The sequence below is a fragment of the Rana temporaria genome, chromosome 2 (genome assembly GCF_905171775.1).
Source record: "Rana temporaria chromosome 2, aRanTem1.1, whole genome shotgun sequence".
Classification (NCBI taxonomy): domain Eukaryota; kingdom Metazoa; phylum Chordata; class Amphibia; order Anura; family Ranidae; genus Rana; species Rana temporaria.
In genome coordinates this window covers 63,122,122-63,135,385 of record NC_053490.1, presented here as the reverse complement: position 1 = coordinate 63,135,385, position 13,264 = coordinate 63,122,122, and the positions used below count along the sequence as shown (strand labels likewise).

At 43.0% G+C, this 13,264-nt stretch overlaps 1 protein-coding gene across 1 annotated transcript in view; it reads left to right on the top strand.

Moving 5' to 3' along the window:
* The window catches only part of RACGAP1 (Rac GTPase activating protein 1), a 32,254-nt gene extending 20,907 nt beyond the window's left edge, over positions 1-11,347 (top strand). Inside the window, exons 8-17 of the mRNA XM_040340272.1 lie at positions 648-762; positions 877-998; positions 1,076-1,240; positions 1,455-1,550; positions 2,754-2,952; positions 3,488-3,593; positions 3,678-3,810; positions 6,485-6,614; positions 8,458-8,566; positions 10,827-11,347. Of these exons, the coding sequence (XP_040196206.1) occupies positions 648-762; positions 877-998; positions 1,076-1,240; positions 1,455-1,550; positions 2,754-2,952; positions 3,488-3,593; positions 3,678-3,810; positions 6,485-6,614; positions 8,458-8,566; positions 10,827-10,902 (1,251 nt within the window). The 3' untranslated portion in view covers positions 10,903-11,347. The remainder of the gene's footprint in view (positions 1-647; positions 763-876; positions 999-1,075; positions 1,241-1,454; positions 1,551-2,753; positions 2,953-3,487; positions 3,594-3,677; positions 3,811-6,484; positions 6,615-8,457; positions 8,567-10,826) is intronic.
* The last annotated feature ends 1,917 nt before the right edge of the window (positions 11,348-13,264 follow it).

The following is a 13,264-nucleotide window of genomic DNA, read 5'->3' as shown; positions in this document are numbered from 1 at the left end:
TATATAAGGGTTTTTTTTTTCCCCTACCCACCTGACCCTTTTTTGTTTTTTCTATAGGGGGGAGGGAGAGTGTTGCGGGGAATAAGTGGGGGTGAGGGGACAATTTCCTTTTTTGTGTTTTTTTTTTTTTTTTTTCTCTTTTCTTTTTGGGAGGGGGTGTATAGGATATAGATAATGTTTTTGATATATTGTTAAATGGAATTGTTGAGAAAATTAATAAAAATTGTGATAATAAAAAAAAAATACAGCCTGCTTAGTGCCCATCTGTAGCCTCTGCCTTTTCCCATTTAATGCAGCCTCATCAGTGCCGAATTACACAGCCAGATCTCCTGTGTACACAGCTCTCGGTCCCACCTCCTTGCCCAGCCCTTATGATAGAACAGCAGTCTAATGCTGGGACATGTGACGTCTATGTTGGAGGCAGCCAGTTAGCTGTGTATAACGCGCACCTATGATTTGCCCCCTACTTTCAGGGGGGAAAAGTGTGTGTGTTATACGCCGATAAATACAGTATGTTTAAAAAATAAATCTTATATTAAAAGCATATTAATCAGTTAAAATTTACTCAGAGCCATTATCGTTTCCATTGAGATCAAATTGCATCACTGCATTGTTAAACATGTATTACATTTTTGCATCCCATGTAGGCCAATGAGTCCATAATAACTAAAACCACAGTGACCGTTCCAAACAACGGAGGTGTTATTGAAGCCGTGTCAACCATTGAAACTGTACCATACTATACACGCAGCCGCAAGCCTGGTAAGTGTATATGTGTGTGTGTGTATATATTTTTATGTGTGGGGTCACGCCCAACCCCCCACCTCCCTTTTTGATACATGCTGGTTTTTAATAGTGGTAATTTTCTTCTATCAGCTCAACTGCAGCAATGGAGTAGTGACTCTAGTTTGAGATCAATTCATGAAAGACATGAGGCTGACGGCTGTAGGACTCCACAGCATCAAGGAATAAGACTTCATGAGTTTGTCTCTAAAACAGTGAGTGAAATTCAAAATAATCTTTAATTCCTGTATTCTACCTTTCCTGTCCAATCAACTTAATTTTCATATCTCAGGTAATAAAACCAGAATCGTGTGTCCCCTGTGGAAAGAGAATCAAATTTGGGAAATTGTCCTTGAAGTGTCGGGACTGCCGAGTTGTCTCCCATCCAGAGTGCCGGGAGCGCTGCCCTCTTCCATGCATCCCGACGTCAGGGAACACTCCAGTTCGTATTGGAGAGGTAGAACCCTTTCAAAAATGTGCAATGTTTATTGCCTACTTTATTTTCTGCTTTAAACTGGGCAGTATCAAAAAATGGCTTAAAAAAAATTACTTTTGTGAAATTAACATGATTTGTGTCTAATTCTCCTATACTGTCAACTTTATTTTTTTTATTTTGGGATTTGAGTCGTGATTTAAACCATCTGTACCCTAACCAGTTTCCTGTGTTGTAGGGCACTCTTGCGGACTTTGCGCCATCAACTTCTCCAATGATTCCCCCAGTAGTTGTACACTGTGTCAGTGAAATTGAGCAGCGGGGACTTCATGAGGTAAGGTGTGCTTTGTAGGCACAGTGAAGGACATGCTGTGTATGCTTTTAATTTCTATGAGTAGCACACTGTTGTAGAAAATATGGAAATACTACTTGTTTGTTTTTTGTCGGGCAGACCGTGTGTGTGTTCGGACCTGTGCACCCACGCGGCTGTCAAAAAAATGCCTATATAGGTAAACGCAGCCCTCACACATGAGTACGCTATAGTACGCCCTTGTGAACAAGGCCTTTAAAGGAGAAGTTCACTTAAAACCTAATAAATGCATTTTTTTGCTGGTAAAAAAATGTACATTTATTTTTTTGGAGCCTGTAAAGCATTGCACCAGCGACCAGAAGATCGCTAATGCCATGCAGGTCTCCTGCAGATCTGTCAGTGTATCTGTGTGCCCATACAACTCGTACGGGCACACAGATGTGCAGATGGGAAGAATCAAGGAACTACCATGGCGCTCCACAAGCTGACGGCCGCAAAGGATGTCGGCTTGTAGTTCACACAGAGCTGTGTGAATGACGTGGCCGTGTGATTTTTAAAAAACTGACAGCTAGTACGAGGAAATTCTGCCCTTACTGTTGTCACGGGGGGGGGGGGGGGGGACAGCTTGTAGCGGCTGCAGCATTGGGAACATGTTACATGTTCCACTTTAAAAATGTGTGTAACGTGTTCCCAAAGGTGATCTTATCCTTTAACAGAAAGGAATTGTTGCTGTGCTATTACTATTGAATGGCACCCCAACACACCCAGGCAGTGGAAGTAGGTGTGAGTAGTGGTAGGCTGCTTTAACAGAACACTTGAATATCGCACATTATCATTGCACGCGAACAGTTGTTGGACTCGGGAATTACTGGACAAAAGTATTTAGTGTGCAGCTTTTTTTTTTTTTCTGAAGACAAGTGAGGTGGTGAGCTAGATAGGATCTCTGAAGGAAGTTTTCTACTACAAAAGCAAGTATAATATGAAGTTTAGATGTCCTCACTCGTTCTTACAGTACAATACTGATGATTTTAGGGGAAGGTCATCTGTAAATACGCACTGCAAACATTTGACTTGTAACCCATGTATTGATTGGTACTGGACAGGTATTGCTGATTCACGCTGGGTAGTAGCTTTAGTGTTACATTTTGTGTATATTTGAACTTCTCGTTTGTGTTTAATATGAGCCACTTTTTTTTTTTTTTCCTCTCTTCTGACTTACCTTTCTAGACTGGTCTATACAGAATTTCTGGCTGTGATCGTACAGTTAAAGATTTAAAGGAAAAGTTTTTGAGAGGGAAGAATGTTCCTTTACTCAGTAAAGTGGATGACATTCATGCAGTGTGTGGTTTTCTCAAAGACTTTCTGCGCAACTTGAAGGAACCATTGCTTACTTTCCGACTCAATAAAACCTTCATGAATGCAGCTGGTGAGTATTCTTTTTCCATATTTTCTTTTTCTGGCAAATTAATCGGTATAACCATTTTATTAGTATTGGGTTAGTCACACAGTTTGTGGTCTGTTGGGTAGTAAACCCACCTTTTCATCTCTTACCTACAGGAAAGCCTGTAATGAGGCTTGCTTGTAGGTAATGTGGATATCTCCTAAACTTGCACTGTTTGGGAGATATTCAGAGTGCATGCAGCCAGTGACGTCGCTGCGCACCCGGCCAGACATGTAGCCGGAGGCTGCGAACCCAGAAGAAAGACCTGGTATAGATGTAAACTCTCAGTGATGACAACGTGACGCTGAAGGGCTTCGTTTTTAAGGCAAGTCTCCATAATGTGCTAGTATGTGATGCGCGTTCACACATTATGACATTGCCCTGCAGGGAATTTTTTTATTTACTTCCTTGGCAGTTTACTACCGCTTTTAGAGTTCTTGAGAATGGTTTGAGATCCCAAACTTGCTAGATACCACTGTTCTAATTTTATTTTATTTTTTCTCATTACTCTCTTCTCCAGAAATTTCAGACGATGATAATAGCATTGCTGCGACTTATCAAGCCGTCGATGAGCTTCCTGCACCCAACAGGGATACTTTAGCCTTCCTAATGACACATCTTCAAAGGTTAGTACAAATACACATTTTTAGTGTTGATACTCCTATTTCTCTTACTGTATGTATTTATGCAACTCTATCTGTGCTCTGCAGAGTGGCTGAGAGTCGAGACTGTAAGATGGATGTGACCAATCTGGCTAGGGTGTTTGGGCCTACTCTGGTGGGTCACGCAGTCCCTGATCCTGACCACATGACACTCCTACAAGATACAAAACGACAACCAAAGGTATATCTCAAATAACGGCAGCCTAGTGAAAGCGCAGTGTATTTTCTGTGCACATGTGTTTCGATTTGTTGAATGTGAATTTTCTAATTTTACAGACTTTTTCCATAATTTTTGTCTTATTAAATGGTAGCAAAAGGGTGCTCATTCCAGAACAGGAAAGGTTGTGGGGGTATTGCAAACATCCCCAACCTGTCTCTGCTTCAGTGTGAGGCAGGAATTGTTGAGCTAACTTGAAAGGGAGCATATATGTGCAGGGACCTGAGTAGACCAGTTAAGGTCTTCTTTCTTCTCTCCTCCTCCCGGGAATCGGGAAGTGAAGACTTGCGGCTTCACTGCGCATGTGAAAAATCCTTTCGTCGGTCAGCTAATCACAGGAGAGATGGGGCGGGGTTAGGTTGGTGCTCTGTGTCACTTGGCTTAATTGCTTCAAAACTGTTGAGATAAAATATTGAATAAATAAAGCATGCATCGTTTTCATCTGACTTGAACATGTGTTTTTAGGAGCCTTAAAGCACAACCACTGCAACTCTGAGATTATATGTAATTCAAAATGTTATCTGACCCTTATGCATATGTAGCATCCTGGTCCTAAGCAGAGATACTAATCTAGTTGTGCTAGGTAGTAATTGTTAGGTTGATCCCCTAATTCCTGTCCCAAGTCTGTGTTTGGGGTGCTCTCTCTCTTCTGTCAATAGGTGGCACTGTTGCTTTTGACATTGGAATGAGGGATTACCATAGATTCAGGTAATGGCTAACTCTCTTATCTCAGCCAATCATCAGGAGTTTCTTTTAACCGCTGTGTATGCTGCGATAGGCTATTTATTTGGGAGGAGTTGGGTGATTGGGGTCCTTCCCGTCCGAGGCTGCAGCCTGGCTGCTATGTCCACTTAAAGCGGATGTGCCACGGGGAAAAAATATTAAAAGCCAGCAGCTACAAATACTGCAGCTGCTGACTTTTAATATTAGGACACTTACCTGTCCTGGAGTCCAGCGCTGATCGCAGCAGAGCACGAGCGATCGCTCGTCACCCTGCTGCTCCCCCCTCCATCCACGCTCAGGGAACCAGGAAGTGAAGCGCTGCGGCTTCACTGCCCGGTTCCCTACGGCGCATGCGCGAGTTGCGCTGCGCCCGCCGATTGGCTCACACGCTGTGTGCTGGGAGTTGAGTGTTCCCAGCACACAACGGGCGACAGACGGGATGTGACGGAATGCCCATCTTTCGCCCGTATCGTGTGGCCTGAAGTGGGTGCAAATACCTGTCTTTAGACAGGTGTCTGCACCCCCCTCCCCCTGAAAGGTGTCAAATGTGACACCGGAGGGGGGGAGGGTTCCGATCAGCGGGACTCCACTTTAGGGTGGAGAACCGCTTTAAGACCGTAACCAGCAGTTCAGGGTTCCACAAAGGAGGAGCAGCCAAGGTTAAGCCCAAAGTTTGGGGCGGAACCCCATGTGTTAGAGGCTCGGCCTGAGGGGAGCCTGATCGGTATTGGAAGTAAAGGAGAAGCAGTTGCCACAAAGGGAAGACCACTCCTGTTACCGGAGACAAGTTTGGAAGGGATGAAGTTCTGAAGGAGTACCAGAGCAGACTCTTCACTAGCCGGGGAAATTGAAGTAGTGGGAAAGCTTCAATAGAGACTCATCCAGGAATGCAGCGGGTAGCTGTGAGTGAAGCTTGGGGAATCCAGCGGGTGGATGAGAAGTCTAGCGAGAGACGGCGAGCTTAAAGCAGAGGTTCTGCCGAATATTTTTTATTTTTAAGTCAGCAGCTACAAATACTGCAGCTGCTGACTTTTAAAATATGAACACTTACCTGTCCAGCGTGCCCGCGCAATTGCTCGTCCCTCGGCTGCACCTGCCGCCATCCTCGGTGAGGGAATCGGGCAGTGAAGCGTTGCAGCTTTACTGCCCGGTTCCCTACTGCGCAAGTGCGATTAGCGCGGCGCACCGTCGCTGGTCCCTGCTCTCTCCTGGGAACGGTGTGTTTCCAAGGAGACAGCGGGGGTGCGGGAAGGGGCGTGACTCCCACATGAGTCTGTTCCCGGAAGTGGGTGCAAATGCCTGTCGTAGATAGGTATCTGCACCCCCCTCCCCCCTGAAAGGTGCCATATGTAACACTGGAGGGGGGGGGGGGGGTTCCGAAAAGTGGAAGTTACATTTTTGGGTGGAACTCCGTTTTTAAGGATCTATAGTGGAATACTGTGAGAATTTTATAGGAGACAGCGTTTGCTACAAGATACAGATTTCTGCATTCAGCTTAAAGGCCCTTGTTCTGTATTGCTGTCTGCATAGTTCTATTTTTGTCTGCGGATTTTGCCTTAATTGCTATTCAATTTGCCTAAGGGTGACCTGTGCCCTAAACTCTCTCCCCACCGTTCCTGTTTTGTAATTTTTACAAAAAGGGTCTGGCGCCCAATCTTTCCACTTTTCACCACACCCGCTATGCCTAGTAACCTGCACCCCGAGGAGGTATGTCTGTTGGCTCTGGGGTCTATCATCAGGTTCTTGAAAGTCAAAGACCGTTACACATATGTTACTATATAAATGTTTCAAAACCCAATAAACGGTTAACTGATCTTTTTATATGTAGGTTTTAAAAAAAAAAAATCCTTGATAATGCACTATATTGTATAGAAAATGTATGTGTTACTGATGTGCTTTGCTGTATACATCTTAGGTAGTGGAACGTTTGATGTCATTGCCAGCGGATTTCTGGAACCAGTTCATGATGGTGGAAAACATGGACCCATCTCATGTAATTGAAAATACAAATATTTTCAGCACTCCTCAGACTCCTGATGTGAAAGGTAAGCTTACAAATAGGAAACACTTGATAAATCCTATAATCTATTTTCTTACTGACTTCACTAAATGATCTGCGTGCTACTGCCCGTGTCTCTGGTAAAGTTGATGAGTACTACTGGGTGTGCAACTTTACTGTCCCTGTGACTTTAAGGGAATTGGGCACTATTGTCCCTGTGACTTCAATATGGGAGTTGATTTGCAATCCCCTTACTAGAAATATGTTCTATGCAGCTCTACCTTTCATCAGTTTGTAAGATCGATACAAAGGTGACTGTTATAAAACAAACTAGCTGTTGGAGGTATCCTTGGCGCGCATAGGGAAATGTTTAAAATTAGGGTTGTCCCGATACTAGTATCGGGACCGATACCAAGCATTTACCCGAGTACTTGTACTCGGGCAAATGCTCCCGGTGCTTCACCAGATACTTGTACTGCCAGGGGTGATCAGTGCATGGGGAAGTTACAGGCACCAATCACCGCTATATAGTGTATCCCGCCGTGTATTCCTCCGGGTATTCCCGCCGGGTATTTCTCTGTGTATTCCCGCCGTGTATTCCGCCGTGTTTCTCTCCCCTTCCTCCTCTACCCCCTAGAACTGTCAGGATGGAGCCGGTAAATCCAGCTCCTTACTGCTCGGAATGGACAGAGTCCGTGATCACTTACTCGGTCCATTCACATAACTGAAACATCGTAAACTGTGATTACAATGTTTCAGTTTATGAATGAAGAGAATACGCTGTCTTCACTCCATTCATTTTCAGCGCAGCTGATGCTGCTGAGAAAGGGACAGGGAAACATTTTTCCCTAGTCCCTTTCTCGGTCTCAAAGGGGAGATGTCAGAGGTCTGTTAAGACCCCTGATATCTCACTAAAGCCCCCCAACAGGGCTGAAAAAAAAATAAAGAATAATGATAAAAAAAAGAATAACTTTTTTTTTTTTTGTAGAAAATAATAAAAAGAAAAAACACACTGACACGGTCCACCCCCCTTCCCCTCCCCCTTAAAAAAAAGAAAGCATTATAAATAAAAAAAATTGTAAAAAAATATATTCTAAAAAATGTAAAAACAAATTGTTAAAGAGAAAAAAAAATAACTACTGACACATGTGCTGCTGTGTCATGAGATTAAAAAAAAAAGTATCGGTATTCGGTATCGGCGAGTACTTGAAAAAAAGTATCGGTACTTGTATTCGGTCTTAAAGTGGTATCGGGACAACCCTATTTAAAATAGTTGTTTGGAGAAAAGAGTGTAGCTAATCCATAGCAGTGAGTATCTTTGCTCCAGTTTCTATAATTAGGATTCTAGAGGAGAAAAAAAAACAATTTTATTTGTTTGAGAATAAAAAGCCATGGACCAATTCAGTCTGGCCTTGCCCCAAGCAGCCCTTTCCCATTCATGACTTCACATGTTTTCTTACTCACAAGCTGCTTTCTATGGGGACATTTGTGTGGGCTCGATCCCGAGCCGTTCTGCCTGCATCCATAGACGCAGGCAGTGGAACTCAACCCTGCCTCCCTCATCCTTGTCAAAGAATTTGATTGACTGCCCCAGGAGCCAAGTCTGCACTGTCCAGGAGAAAGCTGCTGCTCTTGGGCACAGTGCTGGACTGAGATTGGGCTCAGGTAATTCTAAGGGGGAGCTGGGGGTAATCCCAGACACAGGGTTTTTTTTTTTTTTTTTTGTTAACCTTCATGCATAGAATGCATGAAGATAAAAAAAATCTTTTTAAATGTGAATACCGGTGTCCCTGTACACAGTATTTTCCTTGACGTGTTTTTTTTATACTAATTGAGGTTAGCAATGATTTTATACTTTTTTTTTTTTTTTTTTTTTTTTTTTTTTTCAGTGAGCATGTTGGGACCTCTGACAACACCTGAGCAGCAGATCGCCAAAACTCCCTCCTCAAGCTCACTTTCCCAGATGGTTAGATCTACTCTTGGCAAAAACACACCAAAGTAAGTACCTAAGTAACCAGTAGTCAAGATGATCATAGATGCTGTCCATGTGTGTTTATACACTTTTTTTTTTTTCTTGAAAGCTGTGTTAGGGATGTGTGGTGTGTGCTGCTGCTGCTTACCTCCTTTTTTGAAAAAGCTAATTGCCTGACATTAAAGTGACACAAAACATTATCCTTGTCCATACAGAATCTATACACATCCACTACTTAAAGCGGAACTTCAGTCAGTTTTTTTTTTTTTTTTTTTTTATTTCAACTTTACATCTATAAAATCTTTTGCCCTTTTTGTTTTTAACTTTGGATTTTTTTTTTCTGCCTGTAAATGCCTTCCACACTTCTACAGCCTGCTTCAACTTTCTTGTCTGGTGATTAGCCTAGGCTTGTGATACACATGCACAGCTCTCTCTCGTGAGAGTTTGTCGGGGTGAGTCGTAAGAGAGCTGCAGAGCTGGAGGTGTGTCTGTGTAAATCCAGGAAGTGAACACGCAGCAGCTTTAGTTGCCCACAGTTGAAATGGATGCAGTCACTCAGTTGAGGGAGATTTCTGCAGCATATTTCTGAAGTACAGAATCACAGTATATATAAAATATGCAAAGTGGTTGAAGGGAAGCTTCAGAATGGCAAAACTGGCCTCCCTTTTCTCAGCAGGGAGGCAAGGGGAGCCATCCTTGCCAGAACAGTGATCATTGCTAGTGGCTATAGTTTTGCATGCCAAAAATCCGACAATCAATGAATTTTGACTTGGTTACATTTAGCTTACTCATAATGTTTCGAATCTTGGCTGGTCCCTGCTGAACCGACCAAGAGTCAAATTGTCTATGGCCAGATTTAGTAACCCAACATATTTCATTTGGAAACAATTGTGGTATTGCCACTTTCATTAAATGTTCCGCAATTGTATCCTGCATATTTTCTTAGTACTGGCTTCCTAGAAGACAAATCTTTTTAAGTCACCATTTTATTTATTTTTCTTCTAATTTTGGTGTTTGGGATGAGACTTAACAAGAGTCTTAAGGGAGAAGTATGGGTTTGGCGTATTTTCCCTAATCACACTTGGGTGGATGCAGCAATGGTCTGATGCTGCATCTGTCCCCCGGCAACTCTGCACTGAGAACCGAGCCATCAAACACCACCGATGGCTTGGCTCCCCGAGGGGAGAGCTGCTGACTGTCAATCAGCAGCTCTCCTGCTCTGCTCCTCCACGCTCATTGAAGCGCTGAGCTGTGGAGGGGCGCAGAGCGGCTGTCTCAGTGGCTTGCTAAGAGGCTGAGACTGCCATTAGTCCAGACTTCCTAAGTCGGCATGATGAGGTGCCTGGACTGATCTGAGTGACGTCAGCAGAGAGCAAAGTTCAGACCGCTCTCTGCTGAAAACTGGTCACAAGAGTGCAGAACACATTGCACTCCTGTGACTCATAGGAGAAGCCCAGCCAAACAACTCGGGCTGGATTTCTCTTTTTTTTTTTTTTTTTTTTTTTAAGATCCCTATACGCAATACATCTTTTGTTTGAATTGTGCTGGGCTTGACCAGCAGTCTATGTGAGCATGACTCTCAAGTCCAGTCACTGCACGCTAGGGGTGCAAAGGATCGTCATTGATTTGTCGATCGGCACACCACTCAAGCCACGGAATGAGCCCATAGGAAAGGCCGCGGCTTCGGCCTAGCTCCGAAGCGGTGGCCATCTTGGTACACCCGGCGGCAGCCTAGGTGAGCTCCCCAGAGCGACGCGCTGACGGGGGTGATGTGGTTGACATTACAGTGGGGACTATACACAGTGGTGATCCGAACAATGAATTTCTTTGATCCGTTGCACCCCTACTGCATGCTTTGTAAAGATGAGTGAGCAAAACCATATTTCTGTGAGATTCAGAGCTCTTTGTGTGTGAACAGATGGGGTTAATTATAAACGGCAGTATTATGCTGTACTGTTTGTAGGTCTATTTTGTATCTTGCCCGTGTGCATTCGTTGAGGTTTTTTGTTTTCAAGACTGACAGGGATACAGAGGACCCTGTGCACCAAGCCAGTTTGGATTTCTTTGTTTTTGCTTTTGTACACATTCCTTGGTTTGCATCTCAACAGCAAAATGTGAAAGTGCAAGGCTAGGAGGACACAAGGGTGTGTACAGGTGGCAAAGAAAGGCAATTCATCTAAGGTATCGGTGTACAGTCATCTTACTAGGCAGAAAATGGGAGAAATGCAAATAATTGTGCTTATTTTATTAATGCTTTGTGGCTTAATGCTTTCTTTCTTTGTTTAGGTTTGGAAGTAAAAGTAAATCTGTCGCCAGCATTGGCCGATCCGCCGGCTACTTCGCCTCTCCTATACTAAAATGAGCTGATGGCGCTCAATAGACAGTTGCACACCTCCTAATTTTTATAATATGCTTTTTAAGTCCTACTGGGGATTTATTACGGTAGTTTTAAAGCAAATACTTCAACATGCAAAGACAATGCTGCAAAAAAAAAAAAACATTTTTAGTGCTTTTACCTCTACTTATTGAATGCAGATGTTGGATATTTTACTTTTTTTTTTTTAACCTGATTTTTGTGTATGGTGTAAACTGTATACATTTGACTTTAAATCAGAATTTTAGGAAAACCTGTTGAATACACAGTTGAAATGGTAGTATGTGAATTGCCTTACATGTCAAAGGATTTCAAACTTTTCAAGTCGTGTGTGTGTTTTGCATATCCAGTCATGTTGCCTGCTGGTTTAGTTTTGCAGCTTTTATGTTCCCATCTTTAGACTGGAAACTTGACAGTGGGGTCTTTTTTTTTTGTTATTGCCTGTGCCACAGGAAACAGAAGATTGGCAGAAATGTCAACAAATCTTGACAGGTGAAACAGTTGACAGAAATGCATTTTGACTGTGTATTTAGCCATTTGCTTAGAGTTCAGCTTTAATCTACTCTCTTTTGCTGGATAGACTAACAACACACTAGCCATATGCCAGGGTATTCATACCCATACTTATTTTATGTATACATAGCCTTTTTTGTTTTACGGGCACTGTTTTGCCTTTTAATAATTTTTTATCAAAAAAAAAGTTTTATTTTACAAAGTCAACCATTATCAGAATGACTGACTCTGCTTCTTACAGCTTTGGGCACTGTCATGTAAGCTTGTACATTTTATTTTATACTGTGTAAAGAATTCTGTAAATACAGCACTGATAACTTATGCCTAACCCTAAATGTACAAATTCTGAGTCGTTTATCCTTTTATTCTTGTTTGAATTAAAGGGATGTCTGTACCTCCCATGTTTCATCTAGGAAAGGTTTTTGCAGGGTTGCACACCTAAACTGTAAGTTGGCCTTAAAAGACAGTAGTATAAATTGGCATGCCCACCAACAATTTTGAATCGCTTCTCCTGCACATGCCCCATGTGTGTGGCAGAACCATGTTTTCTGCACATGCCAGGTTTAATTGTAAGACCTGACCTCTTCCCCAATAATAGCTACTGCAATCTCATCCCTTTACAGTGGATCTGCAATACTTCACCTATCCTGTAACGGCCTGAGGTCTGACACCAACATCTTCTAAAGGCCTTTATGCCGGCACAGGATGATGATGATGTTCCGGCACATAGGATCTGTGCAAACTGATATTTCAGGTTTTAGGATGATACTAATGTAGTAAATGAACTTGTACACAAATGTTAATTTATAATTTGTACAGTCTTGATAAGTACATTAAAGTGAAGGTCCACACAAAAAGTGAACCTCTGCTTTTTGGAACCCCCCCCCCCCTTTCTGGTGTCGCATTTGGCACCTTTCAGGGGGGAGGGGGGTGCAGATGCCTGTATTGGTATTTGCACCCACTTCTGGGAATAGACTCCTGCGGGAGTCATTCCCCTTCCTGTGTCGTCACCCACCCCCCCTCCCTGTCTTCTGGGAAACACACTGGTCCCAGGAGACAGCGCGGACCAGTGAGGATGCGCAGTAGGGAACCGCGCTGTGTTCCCTTAACAATTCACTTCCCGATTTCCTCAGAGGATGGCGGCAGGGGCAGCTGAGAGACTAGTGGTTGCTCGGCTGCCAACTTCGTGGGCACGCTGTACAGGTAAGTGTCCATTTATTAAAAGTCAGCAGCTGCAGTATTTGTAGCTGCTGGCTTTTAATTATTTTTTTGGTGGACCTCCGCTTTGAAGATTCATAGGGCCTAAAATATAATATTCCTGGTAAATGGGGGATCACCAGTGCAGGACACAATGAACCTGGCCTTTGGTCACATGATCTCTGCTGGGGGGGGGGGGGGGGGGGGAGGAAATGCCCAGATTTCTTTTGACCAGCAACACAGAGAGCCTTGAGTAATAGAAGTCAGCATTTCAGTTTATTTTTTATGCACATGACTAAAGTGTTTAGGTCCACTTTTGAAGTACCTGTTAGCTTCTTGCATGACTCTGCATGAATGGCTGATCAATGGCATTAGAGAACCCAGGTTAGTGCCAGTTTAGGTTAGTACCCTCTAAATGTCTTCTGTACATATGGCACATATTGCCAGTTGCTATACATTGTAATGCCTGCATTCATTTTGTTTGTAGTTTTACATGAGTATATTGTATATAAATAATGGACATTAAAAGTCTGGCTCTAACTTTTGTATGGTAGTTTTTTTTTAAGTGGAAAAACATAATTTTGGACTTCTGTAAACTGTTTCTTCTGCATTTCAAAAAACTTCAAAACCCTTACAAAAG